We start from the raw sequence: 17809 nt of genomic DNA, 5'->3' as shown, positions 1-17809 counted from the left end.
AGTACTAGCAATGGGCTAGTGGTGGCAGCAAGCTAGCTGCAGATACAGAGGGTCCACCAACCCTTCCACCGATACCCTGACCTCCAGCACCTACTGCCTGAGAAAGCCACCTCCCTTTGCCTAATGGGAAAACAGGTGGTGGAGGGAGGGGGACTCTTTATGAAATCTACAAGCCCCACTTTGATCATGACAATTTTGAGCCAATTTATTCCTCCCCTCTTTTCCCTTTAGGTTTCTAAAATCAGTACCTAAGGGGGATGGGACAAGCTTGGTTGGCCTCTGCTCTGATCAAGGGCTCTTCTTATATTCTTAATAAGTAATGCAGCCCCCCCCCCTGGCCATCAATACTGGCTAGGGGATTCTGGGTGTTGTAGTCCTAAACAATAACTTCTCCAACCTATTCTTTTTTTAAAACGGAAGACATGGGGCAGGAGCGTGTGCACTTGCTCCTGATCATGATTTTGAGAGAGACTTTCCCCACTGCATAAGAGTGACAAAAGAAAATAATATCTTTATCCTCCAGCTGTCATTTGGTCCAGGAACAAAACTGCGACTGACTATTGTTAAAGAACATAAAAGAATAACATTTACTTTAATGCATTAGCTCTTGGACCGGTGCAGGTTAAAATTGCAAGATACATACAAATACAACAGTATTCAGAGTTATTACGTCAGACTTAAACATTCAGTTAATTCGTTTCCATTGTGTGTGTACATGTATGTGTATTGTACTGTACAAAACACAGAATATTACTAACAGGGAATGCTGTTATACAGTAGCTTTGCCCCCATTTTCAACAGCACCTGGTTAGCGGTTGAGGAGAGATTTTAATTGGCACTACAACAAAAAAAGTATTCCTTTCTTTCTATGCACATTGTGGTCTTCATCCTAAACAGGAGGTTTTGCAATTTGCCATTACAAAACAAAGAAAAATTAATAGACAAGCACACATGATAAGTGCAATCAGACATTTAACATTCCGTGTAGTTTCACCTTCAGTGTATTTATGGCTTCTGAAAGGCATTGGTAACACCTTCCTATCAACAGTATCTTTTGCCTGAAGGTGGCAAATCCAAATCCCAGCGCCCTCAACCTATCATGAAGAAATAAAGGCTGGGAGTTACATCTCATTAAATGATGAGATGCCTATTACTTCAGAAATTAGCAAAAAGCAAGAGGGCTTTCCTGAGCTTTCCCAAGACCTTCCTGAGCTTTTTAGATATTCCAGACAGTCTTTTTTCTAGCAGAGAGAGAAAAAGAGAGATGCCTCTCCAGGAAGATTCGAGGAGAAGTAATTCAACTTTAAATAGGCTGTAGATTCTCCCACGCTGACTAAGCCATCATAGTGCAGTGGTTTGAGTGTTGGGCTAGGATTCCAGGAGACCAGGGTTTAGATCTTTGCTCCACCATGGAAGCCCACTGGGTAGACTTGGGCATGTCACACTCTCTCAACCAGGCAGGAAGGCCATGGCAAACTACTTGTGATTAAATCTTGCCAGGTAGGGGTGTCACTATGGGGGTGCAGGCTGTACCAGATGACATCCTAAACAGGGAGTGACACAGTGATACCCCAAAATTCTGTCTTTTGGCAGAAAGGCTGTGGCATTGGCCTGTGTTCCTTTAAAACACTGGAGCACAATGAAAGAGATAGTGTGTGAGTGAATTTTTTAAAATTAAATTAAGAAATAAATTATTTCTTTTAAAATTTTCTTTAAAAACATCACATCTTACCAAATTTTCACTTTAACCACATGAAACTATGTACATATAAATACATTTAGGCTGTGCCAATGATATTGCAATTTAAAGTTATTTTAATTTTGCTAGTTGTTTATATCACAATTATTGCCATGACATTCAGCGATATACAGGAGTTACAATTTATGAGTAACATTAGTACAAAAACCATGACTAAGGATTCTGTGTGGTGTGGTATGGGAGGAAGTCAATGGGAGTGTGACACCATGAATTACTGCACTGGGTAATGCCAATCCCACTGATTCTACCACTGTCATGAAAACCTCGTGATAGGGTCACTTTAGGGTCTCCATAAGTTGGAAATGGCTTGAAGACACACAGCAACAACATATACCTTGAAGGCACCAGATTTCATCTGATCTTGTAATTTTAGCATGGGCAGGGCTGTTTAGTACTTGGATTGGAGACAACCAAGGAATACCAGGTCCTATGGGCTATATGTATTTCAGAGCAAAGAAATGGCAAGCCATTTCTTGAGTATTCCTCACCTAAGAAAACCCTATGAAATTCATGGGATCACCCTAAGCCGACAAGTGACTTGAAGGTAATACGCTCTCTCTCCCTTCCCTGTTTAATTCATAAACTCCTATTTTTCAGATGGACCTCTCACCTTCCAGTTGTTTTTCTTTTGTAACTCTGGCATTCTGTGAGACTTTCAGGGGGTTCCTGAGACTGAAAAGTGTGCCCTGGACTCACCACAGCAGCCCAGCTCTTCAACAGAATATGAAACACACATTTTATGAAAGCTTAACTAGAAAAATAGGCCATTTCACTTGAGCCAGAGCATTAACAGATCCAATGCTTAAGCACCCTTGGGACTATGGGAATGCTCTTCCCCAGCTCCAGAATTTTTGTAGCATTACTTTCTGCCCAAATTATTTCAATTAAAAAGATCAATGTCACTTGCAAATCTCGTTCCAGCTCATGGGGCAAAGCAAGGCATAAGCCTTTCTGTGAGAACAGCAGCAACTGCAAACAAGGACTCCTAAAGACATTCACCATGAAAACATTATAGGAATTCAGTTTCGTTTGCAGCACAATCCTTTACATGACTGCTTAGATGTAGGCTCTACTCAATCCAAGGAGGGATGTGCTTCCAGGAAATGGAGTACAAGATTGCATAAGAGTCTGATAAGCATGAAGCAATGCTTTATAAAAATATGACTCATATTAGGAGCCTTTGATAGTCTGCTATGTTGCTGTGCGCCTTCAAATTGTTTCCAGTTATAAGGACAGTTTCCAGTAATAATGGAGTTTTCTTGGCAAGATTTATCGGGGTTTGTTTACCACTGTTTTCCTCTGAGGCTGAGAGAGAATGACTTATCCATGGTCACCCAGTGGGCTTTTGTGGCTGAGGGGGAGTTGAATCCTTGTCTCACAAGAGTCCTTGTCAGCTCTCAAACCACTACACCAGTGTGAACTACCACACTAGTTCATCACGCCACACTGGGTCATCCTTCAGTAGTAGATTATGCTAAATCAGCACCCACAGTTTGATATGGTACAATTAAGTCTGTTCTCCGAGAGAGGAAATGACATATCTGTATCACTTGATTTCTCTTATCTGGAATTCCAAAATCTGAAATATTCCAAAATTCAAAATTGTCCACATGGGTGGCTGAGATAATGACATTTTTGCTTTCTGATGTACACAAACTTTCATGTGAATAATTATTAAAAATACTGTGCATAAAATTACCTTCAGGCTGTGTGTATAAGTTATATATGAAATATAAATGAATTTCAAGTTTAGACTTGAATCCCAACTCCAAGATATCTCAATATGTATATGCAAATATTCCAAAATCACAAAACTCCGAAATCCCAAACATTTCTGGCCCTGAGCGTTTTTGATAAAGGAGACTCAACCTCATTAAGACAGTTGCATAACAGAATTGCTCTGAAAAACACTGTAAAGGATCCATCCAACAGAGCCCTGCCTTCCACTGACAAAAGGCATCCTCTACTCAAGTGGTTCCCATCCCAATTAAGTGGGATCTTATCCTAGAAAGTGAAAAAAAGATGATGTTGACCAACCTCATGTGCTATCTTTTTTGCAACCTGTTGCACAATGTCTTGGTGGACAACCTTTTTGAAGAGCAGCACAAGGGGCTATTTTTCTTCCATTCACAGATATTCTGGATCCAATCCATGACGTATGAGGTGACAGCATATGTGAATGATCTACCAGTGGTGTTATGTCTAAACATTCATACATGCTAATCATGTTGCATTGGATGTTGCTCTTATCAATGGCTATGTATCCAGCACTTAGTGTACAGATGAGGAAGAGAAGTCTTTCCATATGTTGCTCTTGTTATTTGATGTTAAGATGACTTTGAACTACGGTGACCCTATGAATGAGTCCACTTCCAAAAGCCTCAGTCATCAACTGTCCTACCCAAGACTTGCAAACTCAGGAGCGTGGTTTCCTCAATTGAATTCATCCACCTGCAATGCAGTCTTCCTCTTTTCCTACTGCCTTCTGCTTTACCAAGCATTTCAATCTTCTCCGATCTCATCTCATCTCATGATGAGTCATCTCATCTCATAAAGTGTCCAAAATATGATCACCTAAATTTAGTCATCTTTACTTCTAGTAAGAGTTCAGGCTTGATTTGCACTAAGATTTATCATTTTAGCAGTCCATGCTATCCATATAAGTCTTCCCCAGCACCACATTTCAAATGAGTTGATTTTCTTCCTGCCAGATTTCTTCACTGTTGCTGGATCCAAACTCCTATCAGCAATAGCATGGCCTTCCAACAGAGATGATGGAAATACAGCTCAGTGAAAACTAACAGGGACAGAAGTTCTCAAACCCTTGTATGCATTGCTCTTGACTAAAGTTACATGTCAAGAAGAGATGGTTCACCTTATTTCATTCAGCCTCTGGAGTCATTATCAGGACAGATTTCTTTCCTTTTTTTTTAACAAAGATTAAATCTATTACACACATGTACACCCCCTCCCAACAAAATGTCAGAGAGCATTTACTTTCGTCAAGCTATGTTACTACGTCTTCCCACACACTCACAGTTCAGTTAGAATATGCCTGACAGAAGTTCAAGAGCTTTTTTATATTCTGCACATGCCAACTACAGTGGCAATCAAAGAAAAACAGTGGGAGAAGCTTGTTTTTCTCCTTTGTAGGCTGCAGACCTTGAAGCTCTCTTTTTTCCCCTCTCTCTCTCAATCTTAAAATCTTAAGAAATCTTAGCAACAGGCCTCGCGTTTGAATGCAAGAGCCACGCAGCTTAAAGGTAACAGCTTTGAGACATACAAAAGCTTCACTCCCTATACTAAGGATGGAAGCAGATTTAAAATAATGTGGTTTTTTAAAAAAATAATCATCTGCATGACATTTGCCCTGTGAACCACTTATATATAAAAAGATCAACAACAACACTCAGCATTTGACTGGTGCTTTCAAGTATCCAAGTCTTTTGCATGACCCTTCCTGAATGAAATTACCCATTGAATGAGGTAATCTATTAAGGCCCTGCTTTGCATTTTACCATCAAGGTAAGTGCAAACAGTATAGAGGTGGGACAGGGCCTTTTTGGTGGCTGCATCCAAACTGTAGAGAGAATGTCTTGCCCAAGTTCATTCATGGCCAAATGAGAATTTGAATCTTGGTCTCCCAAAGTCCTAGTTCAGCACTCAAACCATTACTCTATGTAATTGTATATGTCTCTGTGTGCACGTGCGCATCTTCAAGTTACCTGCCAACTCATGCCAACTGCATGAAATGTATAGTGTTTTCAACATTTTATTTTTGAAAGTTACCTCTAGGTCACATTTAGAGCCAAAATTTATAAATTAATTTAACTTAAATAAATTGAAATGTGTATTGTTTAAAGTCACAACCCTTATAAGTGGTAGTAGTAGTATTTGCCTGTGCTTAGATTTAAACACTCAGGCTGAGAGAGAAGGACTTACCAAAATCACCAGACCAGATCAGAACTGGGGACATCCTGGTCTGTATTTCAGTCTGTAAAGCACATGCCTGCTGAGAAGAACTTTCCATTGAGATCAATGGGATTTAATCCTGGGCAAGCACACATGCAATGGCAACTACACCATCTCTCTTGTAAGTGCAACTTTCATTTATTCCAAAATAACTAAACAAAAAAGAGCAAATTGCTAGTACTTTGTAAAGCTAGACAAGCATAAATGAGAAACATTTTCTATGCCAACAAACTTACTGCCCATGTAAAACTGACATCTATATTGATGATAACAAATGGTATTGCTTCTAGCTGTACAATAGAGGGACACAACTGAACACTCCGCAAAAACCAGCAAATGAATGGTCAATCAATCACCGGCTTCAACGGCATGAAAACCAGCATAAATCCATTCTGGATTTATAAGGATTATAGAAGAATATTTAAACTTCAAAATATCTCTAAAACATTTAAATATATTCCATTGAGTAGGAGGAAGAACAACAGTTGCCTCATGATCTTTGATCTACTGGGTTTGGATTCTCTTTATAGCTTAAGTGAATTACATCACCTTCCAATTTATTATCAGCAAGAAAGATACTGGGCAGTTCTAAGCCCTTTAAGCAAAGGGAAGCAAAATATTACTATGAAATGTATGCACTGGCTGATTGTGTAAATGAGTCCATGAGTCACACCAAAGTATACAATCCTTTAGGCTGACTTTTACATCAGTCCACATACATGGACATAGATCATAAGAGCCAAGTACACCTACTCAAAGAAGCAAGCATTTTCTCTCATGGATGCCCACACAAGCACAAAAGGGAAAAGAATGAGGAGGCTTGGTGTTTTGCTCCTATTGTGTGCCTTCAAGTAATTTCCAACTTATGGTGGGTGTCTCTATGGCAAACCTATCACAGGGTTTTCTCAGCGAGACTTGGTCAGAGGGAGCTTGCCATTGTCTTTGTCTGAGGCTGAGAGGGTGTGACTTGCCCCAGGTCACCCAGTGGGTTTTCAAGCAGAGATTCAAACCCTGATATGCTAACATACCAGGGTTTGAAGCTACTAGCCAACACTAACCAGGGTTTGAAGCTACTAGCCAACCACTACATAATGCTGGCTTTCTCACCATGTTTGAGCTCAATGCTTAGTCTAAACAAAAATATTATGTAAAGTGAGAAAGGCCCACCCTTTCTTCATTTTTTCTGTCTGCAATTTCTTTTTGGTTGCTGGGAGGAAAGCATTGCTCTAGACATCTTGAAGAAAAAAGGGTATGTAGTTTGCAAACAACAGATTTCATATTCATTGTTTAATTTGGAGACTACTCATTTTCTTTTAATATAAGAGAGGAAAATACTAGTGTTTACTAATAAAAGAATGAAAATAACAGGAGAATTTGTAGCAAAATATTAAATGGTGAAGATGGGATTCAGTAGAATTATACAGGTTGAGTCTTTCTTATCTGAAATGCTTGGGACCAGAAATGTTTTGATGCTGTTTTTTTTTTAATCTTTGTATATATTCCTCCATATCCACAGATTTTTTTATCGGCAGATTCAACTATACACAGCTCAAAAATATTGAAAAATTATACAAATTTTAATCAGCAAACCTTGATTTTACTATTTTATATTAGGGACACCATTTCACTATGCCACTGTATTTAATGAGATCTGTGCATTCAGAGATTTTTGTATTCACAGGGGTTCTGAACGAAACCTCAGCAGATACCAAGGATCCACTGTACATAGGAGATGAAACCCAAGTTTAAACATGAAATTCATTTACAGTACGTTTCATATACACTTTATACACATTCAAGCCATGGGAAGATAGAAGCTTTTCACCATAAAAAAGTTATTTCTCTAAGATACACTGGATGGTAACAGGATAAGGTGGGATATAGGAGCCAAATCATGTCTAGTTCATATATTAAAAGTATAAAGCTGGAATGTGATCTACAGAACTTGGGCTTGCTGTTGGACCTTAAGACATGGGAAGGAAGCACCAAAATCCTGTGGCTAAACAGGATTTAAATCCAGGAATATCCCGCTGCAAGCGACATTGTTTTCAGATGACATTGGGCTAACTGAGCATTAGCCCGACATTAACTCATGCAGAAAGTGGGCAAAATTGTCCACTTTTTACTTTCGGACTTTTCGAAAAGTGGCCCACTTTCTGCATGGGTTAATGTCGGGTTAATGCTTAACTAGCCCGATGTGTCTCAAAACAATCCCACTTTTGCGGGATATTTCCAGGATCTAAACCCTGTTTATCCACGGGATTTGGGCACTTTGCCTTCCATGTGCTCATATATGGCCATCTGTCGGGGTATGCTTTAACTGAGATTTTCCTACATGGCAGGGGCTTGGACTGGATGGCCCTTTTGGTCTATTCCAACTCTATGATTCTATGCACTCTCCCTTCATCCTACAGACCTTCGCAGTAGCCAGTCGGATGAAGTGGTTAGCGTGTTAGCCTAGGACCAAGGTGACTCAGGGTCAAATCTTTACTCAGCCGCAACACTCTTGATCTGCCTTGGGCCGCTTACCTCTCTCAGCTTAACTTATCTCATAGGGTCACTGTGAGGCTAAAACAGGCAGGGAGAGGATCATATATACCACTGGAGAAAAAATATAGTAAACAAATACCAGGTCATGCCATGTACTGCCAACTTATCTTACCCAGCTCTAAGACTGATGGCTGCCCCTATCACAAACACTTCCCTAACTTCTCTCCACTTCTGGTCAACCTAATCTTTGCTAGAATTCCAACATTCCTAAATCAGATTCCATATTTACATCAATTTTCAGTCATGGATCTTGTTTTAAAGTGTGCTCATTCAGTGTAAAGTAGGGTAAATAATCATTCTACACAGATCAAAATTTAATCGTTAGCCCCAGGTAAAGCAGACTCATTGAGTCAAATGCTAAAGTCAACATTTATGCATATCCCATTGATTCAATTGATCTACTTTAGTTGGGACTAGCAACTGGTTTAGCCCTTAGATCCTATAGTTGAAAACTCTTCAAATGGAAGAATTTGGGGAGCTTGTTTTGGTACTGAAAACACCTAAGAGCCTAAGCCAGCCATTCTGTATCTGGTGCCCTTCAGAGATGTTAGACTACAATCCCCATCATCCTCAACCATCTTGGCCAAATAAGACAGCTCAGTCAGGAAGCAGCTCACATACCTTCATGCTTTAGAGCTGATTTGGCATGGCCGATAGCTTCCCATGGTGATGGAATGTCCAGGAACACTGCATCAGCCACATTGGTGACACCAAACCCATTTTTGCAGACATCTTGGTTCTTTACGGTCACCAAGTGGTCCACCTTGTGTTCTCGAAACTCCTCTATGGCCTTCTCAGCTCTCTGCTGGTGGAACTCCACTGTATACAGATGCCCTGTTGGAGCAATTGTCCTGATGATTGCATGGGACAGGGAACCACTTCCAGTACCTAGAAAGAAATTAGGAGGGGGCAGTTACTAAGAGGAAAAAAAGACTTCTGTGGGTGCATATGCATTGATGTAATTGAAGGAAGGTGCATTGGCAGCTACTGTATAGTCTAACTCCCTTATTTCAGAAATCCAAGCTCCAGCAATCCTTTATTCAATAACTATATATGTGCACCAGAGACACTTGTTGACAGAAGTAAACAGCAAACATTAGCAAAGCATAATGAAAGCACACACAATTTCAAATGTTTGGCAGGCTACTTTCTCATTCCTTACGAAAACAGAATTTTTTCCTTTTCTATTCTCACACCATCCACTTCCTTTATTTTTTTTCTTCCTGCATTCCCAGGAAAATGACCTTGGGTATTTTTAAGCTGAGCGCTATTCCTTTCCTTTTGCTAGTTCACTGCAAAAGAATGCGATTGACCATCTCTAGCCATGAACACCCCAATAAATGTCCCATCATTTCCCCTCAGTATTGTGTACCCATCAACAACATTAAGACCATTAAAAATCATGCAACACAAAGTACATAAAGCAGCTCCTGACAGCTACATCTGATCCACACAGGAGTAGGAAAGTATTGGTAGATCTCTGGGCCACTGGCAAGTGTTTCTACTATCAAAATTAAGAATAGGAATTATGCCATGGAGGGTGACAGATTCCGAAAACTGCAGCCTTTTGTGGTCTGAATCATGCTAGCAGATGTGGCTGCTAGGGATGTAAAGAAAGTTCATAATTTATTTATTTTTGTCCTTCAAAAAGGGTATCTCAAACAACAGCTATTAACAGCCAAGAGATTTTTCATCTCTGCACAAGACAGAAAAGACTACTTCTTGTCAGTAGCAACAATACCAAAGTATCTTGGGTTGATTTAAAAAAAACAACAACCTTGTTTTGTGCAAAACGGCTTGAATTGAGTATTGGGCTCTGAAAGTCTGATATAGAATCTATGTCTGTGACAGAAACCCTATCCAGGTTGGTCCTGCAGTTCCAACTCTATAGGGTTTTTATCTCTCACCTTGCCCACTGACCCCCAAGATCCTTTCCTGGATCTGGTATTCAAGCCTCAAGGTGACCACTAACCTGGACAAGTAGCAGTGTTCTTCTTAACTGGCCTTATCTCTATTTCTACCTGGCCCTATTTAACTGTTGTTGTTGTTTGGTAACAGATTCCTTATCTTTCAAAACCATACAGCAAAAAGAACCAACCCCATCCCCTGCATGCCAAGAAAAGCTGCATCCATTGAACCTGGGAGTATAACTGGATGAACATTTCTTTTTGGCTTGGTTTCGCTAAGAATTTACCAGCATTCAAATAATTTCTTCATAATTCAGAGTCAAATGAATTTGAGATTAAAACAAGGAAGAAACAAAAATGGATATGATCCTTCCACCCAGCACAGGGCTTTGAGTGGTTCACTCTGAAAGTCTAGGTTTGAATCGCAGCATATTTATGCTGTGTATTCAAGCATTAGTGTTTAGTGAGTCCAGGGGGCTTTTCTATTTTTAATGCCTATGTAGCAGCCTAATGTAGAGGATCTACCCCAGAGACTGGAGCAAAAGGCTTCCAGGAAACACTGGAGGGCTGCACACAATTCCTTATCTTTCTTTTACAATAGAAACATTTAAAAATCTTGTTCATTTCCTATTTCAAAATAAGGCCACTCTAAGGTCTATATTGGCTAAAACATAGCTAAAGTGCTTCACATTTCTTAGATGGTATTTGAGGAACAAAAAATAATATACAGTATATTTTTTGGCAATTTTTCTTTTTCTTTTTTCTTTTTTGGAAAAGAAAACCATGGGTTTTTTTCCTTTTGCAAAAAAAAAAAAGTTTGGATCCCAGGTAGCCCTGTGGGCCACATGCAGTCCATGGGCCACACTTTGCCCACCCATGGCCTCCATAGTCCTCTCCAAGCTAGTAATAGCTACATCCACTGAATTTTGTCTGTGCAAATGGAAGAGGATTTCTTTTTGATTTGCCCTTGAAAAACATCCCCAAATCTGCAAGTATTCCCATGTTCATCACACAAAGAATCTGAGGTTTTTTAAAAACATGAATATGGAAAAAATGAAGCACAGGTTTCCCCATTCCTCATTATGCTTGTATCCCTGCTCCAAATGCATTTCTGCTTTCAAAGGGTAACAACAAGGCCTCTGTAATTTCACACAACTAGCTGAGTGCATCGATCGCTCTGCATGATAACAGCAGTGGCAGTTCATGAGACCAGCTCAATCCGTTGAAGAATCTCACTAGAAGGCACAGTTGCGTGACTAGGGACTTTTAGCATCCCAGGGAGCGTAATGATTTTTCTTGCTTCCCAGAGGATTAACTCGCCCTTGCTCTGAATCTGTTCCCATTCAGCTCCAGGAGCAAACCAAAGGGGTGTCAACACACCAGGGGCGAAGAGAAGCAAAGGCAGCAGCTTGATACATATATCTGTTTCCACCACAATCAATATTCTGATACATTTTTAATCATCTGTCTTTTTAAAAATCTGTTTCCTAAACCACCAAGGAAGATGCTGTTCTTCTCTTCCTTTCTAGGAACCCCCATAAAAATTGGTTTTGGCTCATTGCCTGGCTTTTGGGATTAATCACAAACCTTTTGCTTATTGCCAATCCTGGAATCTGACGGTGCTTTCTAATTTTTATTTTAATGGCAGGCACTTGTGGTTTTTATGGCAGCAAGAGGCAATCTGCTAAAATGCCATCAAAAAGGTGCCTTGAAAATATATTATGGCCAAGCTAAGAACATAAGAAGGGGTCCAGACATTTCCTCAAGTGGCCTCCAAGAGCTCTCTGCCTTGTGGTTACTGACTTCTGGTTACTCAAGTTGACTTTGTCTTATGGCAACCTTATGAATAAGAAACCTCCAAGTTTCTTATCAATAGCCTTGCTGGTCAGGAAAGTCCTTTCTTGATTAGGTCTATCCACCTATAATGCAGTCTTCATCTTTTTACTGACTTCTACCTTACCAAGCATTACTGTCTTTTCTAATGAGTCTTGTCTTTTCCTGACATAAAGTCTCAGTTTAGTCATCTTGGTTTCTAGGATGAATTCAGGCTTGATTTGCTCTTTGGTCCATTTAATTTGTCTTTTTGGCAATCCATGGCATTCACAGAATTCTCCCCTAGCTCTGCATTTCAAATTAGTTGATTCTCTTCCTATCAGCTTTCTTCACTGTCCAGCTTTCACAACCATACATAAAAATCCAAAATATTATGGCATGAACAATCCTGACCTTAGTAACTAATTATACATCATTTCACTTCAGGATCTTGCATAGTTTCCTCATAGCTACCCTTCTAAGTCTCAGTCTTCTGATTTCTTGACAGCAGTCTCTATTGGGTTGAATTACTAAGCCAAGACACAGCAAATCTTTTTAACTACTTGTGTCCTCATGGTCTACTTTAAAGTTATATGTATCATGCCACCCCCAGTCCCTATGGTCAGGAGCCATGCTGGCTGGGGGGGGGGAGGGGGGTTCTCAGCTGCAGTCCGGAAAAAAAACTTTTCCAAGCTCTCAAATAATATCAGTGGAAGGCAGTTGTAAATAGGAAACAATCACAGAGTTGGCACTGTAAAAAATAATACCTGTACCTATTCATTTTTGTGGTTCCTCAAGCTTTGGGCAGGTAAGAAGACTTAAACAGCAAGGAGATAATTTCCCACTAATGCATGTGCTACGTATTAAAACAGATGAGGAAAGGAGTGCTTCAGAGATGGTATCTCAGTTCTACACAGTGGAATAGATTGTCTTGGAGGGTGGTGGACTCTCCTTTTTGGAAATCATTAAACAGAGGTTGGATGGCCATCTTTCAGGAGAGCTTGTGTTGTGTATTCCTGCATGGCAGAGAGTTGGACTAGGTGGCCCTTATGCTCTCTATGCATACATATATGCATGCATCTTGTTCCATTGTTGTTAACTGCTGTCAAATTAACTTCTTCTTGTGGCAACCCTATGAATGAGAGACCTCCAAGTTATGTTGGAATTGAAAACCTTTCCCTCCACTCTTCCTAGCATTATTGCCTCTTTTAGTACGGCATGCCTCTTCATGATGTGTCCTAAGTACAACAGCCTCAATTTAGTCATCCTGGATTCCAGGTAGAATTCAGGCTTCATCTGTTCTAAGACACATTTGTTTGTCTTTTTGGCCATCTACGGTATCTTTAGCGGTCTTCTACAGCACTACATCATAAATTAGTTGTTTTTCTTCCTGTCTTCATGGTCCAGCCCTCACATCCATATGTGGTGATGGGAAATATTGTGGCTTAGGCAATCCTAATTTTAGTATTCAGTCATATATCTTTACACACCAGGATCTTGCCTAGTTCCTTCATAGCTGCCCTTCCAAGTCCTAGTCTTCTTCTGATTTCTTGACACTGAAATGGTTAAAGCTTTTCCATACTATCCCATACCTGTGGAAAATACAGAATACACCTTACAGTGTTTTTACTTAGGCCACTGATGCTGGGGGCAGGGCAGATCTTTTTTAAACAGCCCTGCCTCCAACTTCTGCTATTGTCCTTGCCAATGTTCCTGTTGTTATGAGAACAAAACATTTGAAGTGCATAACCTTGTACAAATTAGTATTCCCTGAACAGCACAGGAGATAATGAGGCTTAGCACAAGTGCTACCCACAGCCTGTTTGCCTCTCTTTTTTTCTCTGTCTGTCCATCAGCTAACTTAATATTGTCCTGTGTTTGCTCTCAACATAAGCCTTTTTATCCAGTTATGGACTTGCTTCAGGCGCCAATTTTATTTGAGTACAATTGAGTGGCTGCATGAGGACTAAAAAATCAGAATGATATCCCTCCATTTTGGACCGCACCAGGAGATTAATTCAAAGTTCCTTGTTTTTATCACAGGTGCCAGGACCTGCTCAAAGAAGTTTTGTAGGTTTTTTTTTACAAGTTTGGCACCTCCAAAATAAGTACTTAAAAATAATAGCTGGCATCCTTTGTTGCAGTTACAGAGTTACAGAGCCATAACTTCATAAATGTCCCCCCAAACGTACCTTAACAAACATCAGCCACAATGAGCAATGGAGATCTGTTCAGTCATGGCACAGGAGGATGAGGTTGCCAGCCCCTTTCCACCAGCAAGTGAGGCTGCACTAATCAGAAGCAGTACCTCTGTTGTAATTTCTTGTTGCAGTCTTGCTTGCAGATGGAAGGGGGATGGAAATGTCATCCTCTTGTGCCCGGATTGCCAGCTGGACAAACTTCCATTGCTTGATGCAGCTGCTGGTTGTTAACGTAAGTTGGAAGGGGGGTGGTCAGGGCAGGAGAAGTTATTTCATTACACTTTATTTTATTTTATTTTTCGTAACTAAGTATGTGATGTAGGATACGAGTGAACACTGTCATACTGTCCCATCAACATGCAGAGCACTTTGCTAAGTATGAAAAGACAGATCTCTGGCCTTAGGAGTTTACATTTTAGTATCTCACAAACCAAAGCAACAGAGACAATGAGGTGGAGATGGAGGAAGAGATAGACAGAGGAATAATACTCTGTGAACCAGTGAGTCCCTGGTTCCAAGCTCAACTCTACTGTTCAGTGCTTGGACAGATACTTTTCTAAATGTCATTTGTTGATAGTGCTTGTTTTGGTGTTTGAAAAAATACATCATCATTACTCATTCTAAAATTTCAAGAAGTAACTTGTTCCAGTACTCGTTGATCTGTCATTATGAGAGATGGATGAATTTATGATTAATAAGAGAATGGCATAAAGTTTGAAAAATTCCTTTCTAAACTACTCTAAAAGTGCCATTAAAACCCTTTTAAGAATAACTTTGGAAAGAAAAAAAATGATACTCAGTACATCAATCAAATAGAATTCTTTTAAACTGCTTTTTATCTTTTTAAAGTACACATTTTAAAGTATAATCCAAACACACAGCTGTGTTAGTCTGGAAAATCAATATGCAAAGTGACCTTGTAGCACTTTTGGGACTAACTGAAAAGTGACCTTGTAGCACTTTTGGGACTAACTGAAAGAAAGAAGTCGGTAGCATGGTAGCTTTCATAGACTTGAGCCTACCTCCTCAGATGCATTTTAAAGTGTTTTACTATTGTTAATAGTTTAATTCTATATTAATGTTGACTTTTTGCATAGTCTTAACTTTATTGTAATCATTTTAATCTGTAAATTGCCTTGAATTTCAGTTTTAGGAAAAAAGCAGGACATAAATAAAGATGATGATGATGACTGATGATGATGATGATGATGATACTATTGCATCAAGAGGTACTGGCGACCTCATTATACAACACTGGAAGATTCTGTCATTGTTGCATGAAGAGGTATTGGCTCTCTCCTTATGCAACTCTGGAAGAAGCAGATGAATTATTGTTGCAGAAAGAAATACTGGACACCTCTTTATGCAGTGTTGTAAGGAGAGGGAAAAAAATACCCAAAGGATTCCAGCCATTTCTTCCAAGCTCTGAGTCACTCTGTCCCCCTTCCTTTATTTGCCACATGGGAGAACTCAACTACTTCCAAGACTGCTTTAACAATGACCAAGATCTCAAAACCATGTCTTATGAGGAGCAGCTTAGTGAGCTGGGTATATTTAGCCTGGAAAAGAGAAGATTAGGAGGTGACATGATGATAACCATGTTTAAGTATTTGAAAGTATATAGAGGATGGAGCAAGCTTGTTTTCTGCTGCTCCAGAGACTAACTAAGACATAGGGTAAAGGATTCAAGCTACAGGAAAAGAGATTCCACCTAAATATTAGAAATAACTACCTGATGGAAAAGGCTGTTCAACAGTGGAGCACACTCCCTCGGAGTGTGGTGGAGTTTCCTTCTTTGAAGATTTTTAAACAGAGGCTGGGTGGCCATCTGTTAGCAGTGCTTTGGTTGCATATTCCTCCATGGCAGAAGGAGGTTGGATTGGATGGCCCTTGGGGTCTCTTCCAATTCTATGATTCTAATGCACATGAAGTGTTCTGAACAATCTATAATAGTCTTGCATTTAATAAGCATTAGCCACAGATGAGTGAGCAGGGAATGGCCAGCGTGCTCTGCACCCCTTTGTACCCAGACAGGGGAGGAATAGCACTCATCCATGGACATAGTGTGGCTTTTTGAGCATCTGAATAAGTCCCCTTTAAGTTCATTCCCATCAGTTGCAAAGGCTAGCAAGTGGCAGTCATTTCCATGTTGTTCTCACTGGAGATGCATGCAGATTCACCTTGCCACATGTGCTCCCCTGCTGGGGAAAATCTCCATCTCCTCTATCTGCATGAAGCAACTGGAAATAGGTATCCAAAGAAGGGCCAGATGTGGATAGAGAAGGACCAGAGCCCCATGTCCAGACATAATTTGTTCTGTGAGAGTGGCCTTGGAGCAACCAGTTGGGCCCCAGGGCCTAAGACAGTTCTCTGATCCTATAATTAAAAAACAACACCAAGACAGTTTTGCTAGATGGAAACCTTCCTCCTCAAACCCAGCACAGAAATGCAGTGGGCTGCTGTAGAAAGGTTGTAGCTTTCTATCCTACCTCTCCCACCCCCCAGCAAGCTAGTAAATGTTTTGCAAGCTATTAACTTTAGTGGCCTTATTTATGAGACTGACCTATAAATGTCTATATAAAAAGTAAGCAATATGTAGCTCAGGCAAGAGCAGAAATTCTCGGAGTGGGGAGGAGGAGGAAAGTAAATAATGCTTCTGTTTTCCTCTTCACCTTTCGGAAGTTGGTTGAGACTATCCCTGTCCCAAGGAATGGCACTGACTGAAGAAAAGGAACAGAGCATTTTTGCCCTTCACCTAGGCCTATGTTTTTCTCCACCCATGCAGTTTTCTCACTTGGTGGCCTTGGCCATAGCATCCCTCTCAGGAAAGGAGAACCTCTGGAGGTGTGAGAGAAGAAAGGATATAGATGAGAGAAGAAAGTTTTAAAAAAAGCATGAAGTGCAGTGGTCCCTCCACATGAACTGGGGTTAGAAGTGATTAGATAGAAGACAGAAAAATATAATCATAGAGTTGGAAGGGATCCCAAGGGCCATGTAGTCCAACCCCCTGCCATGCAGGAATCTGCAACCAAAGCATTCTTGAAAGATGCTCATCAAATCTGTGTTTAAAGGCCCTCAAAGAAAGAGTGTTCATCAGCGAAGGGTAGATGTCCTTTTTTATGTCAGCAAGTGGCTTCAGAGGACCTAAATCATCTAAATGCACCAGAACCTGTCTAATTATGGAAGCTAAGCATGGTCAGTCCTGGTTAGTACTTGGAAAGGAGACCACCAATGAATACCAGAGATGCCGAAGGCTATATTTCAGAGGAAAGAACTGGCAAAACTATTCTTTGCCTAAGTTCGCAGAACTTGTTTTCTCGTGTTCTTCTTTGGTTGGAGGAAGAAAAGTACAGTTAGCCCTTCTTATCCATAGATTTTTTTATCCATGGATTCAAGCTTGAAAATATTAAAAAAAAAGTATAAATTCCAAATATCAAACCTTGATTTTTCAGTTTATATAAGGGACACCTTATTATGCCATTGTATTTAATGGGACTTGAGCATCCACAGAGTTTGTTATCCATGGGGGTCCTGGAACCAAACCTCAGCGGATACAAAGGGACCACTGTACTGACTTCCAACAGCCACCCTGAATCCCATTTTAGGAG

General features: G+C 40.2%; 1 protein-coding gene across 1 annotated transcript in view; it reads right to left on the bottom strand.

The window, feature by feature from the left end:
• Window positions 1-17809, bottom strand: part of TRMT61A (tRNA methyltransferase 61A) — a 68516-nt gene that overhangs the window by 32048 nt on the left and 18659 nt on the right. The window contains exon 3 of the mRNA XM_089523617.1: window positions 8903-9169. Within this exon, the coding sequence (XP_089379743.1) occupies window positions 8903-9169 (267 nt within the window). The remainder of the gene's footprint in view (window positions 1-8902; window positions 9170-17809) is intronic.

Source organism: Sceloporus occidentalis, unplaced genomic scaffold (genome assembly GCF_023333645.1).
Source record: "Sceloporus occidentalis isolate IW3139 unplaced genomic scaffold, rSceOcc1.0.p SCAF_4, whole genome shotgun sequence".
In the NCBI taxonomy this organism is placed as follows: domain Eukaryota; kingdom Metazoa; phylum Chordata; class Lepidosauria; order Squamata; family Phrynosomatidae; genus Sceloporus; species Sceloporus occidentalis.
The sequence above is the reverse complement of the archived record's forward strand: the minus strand, read 5'-3'. Positions and strand labels throughout refer to the sequence as shown.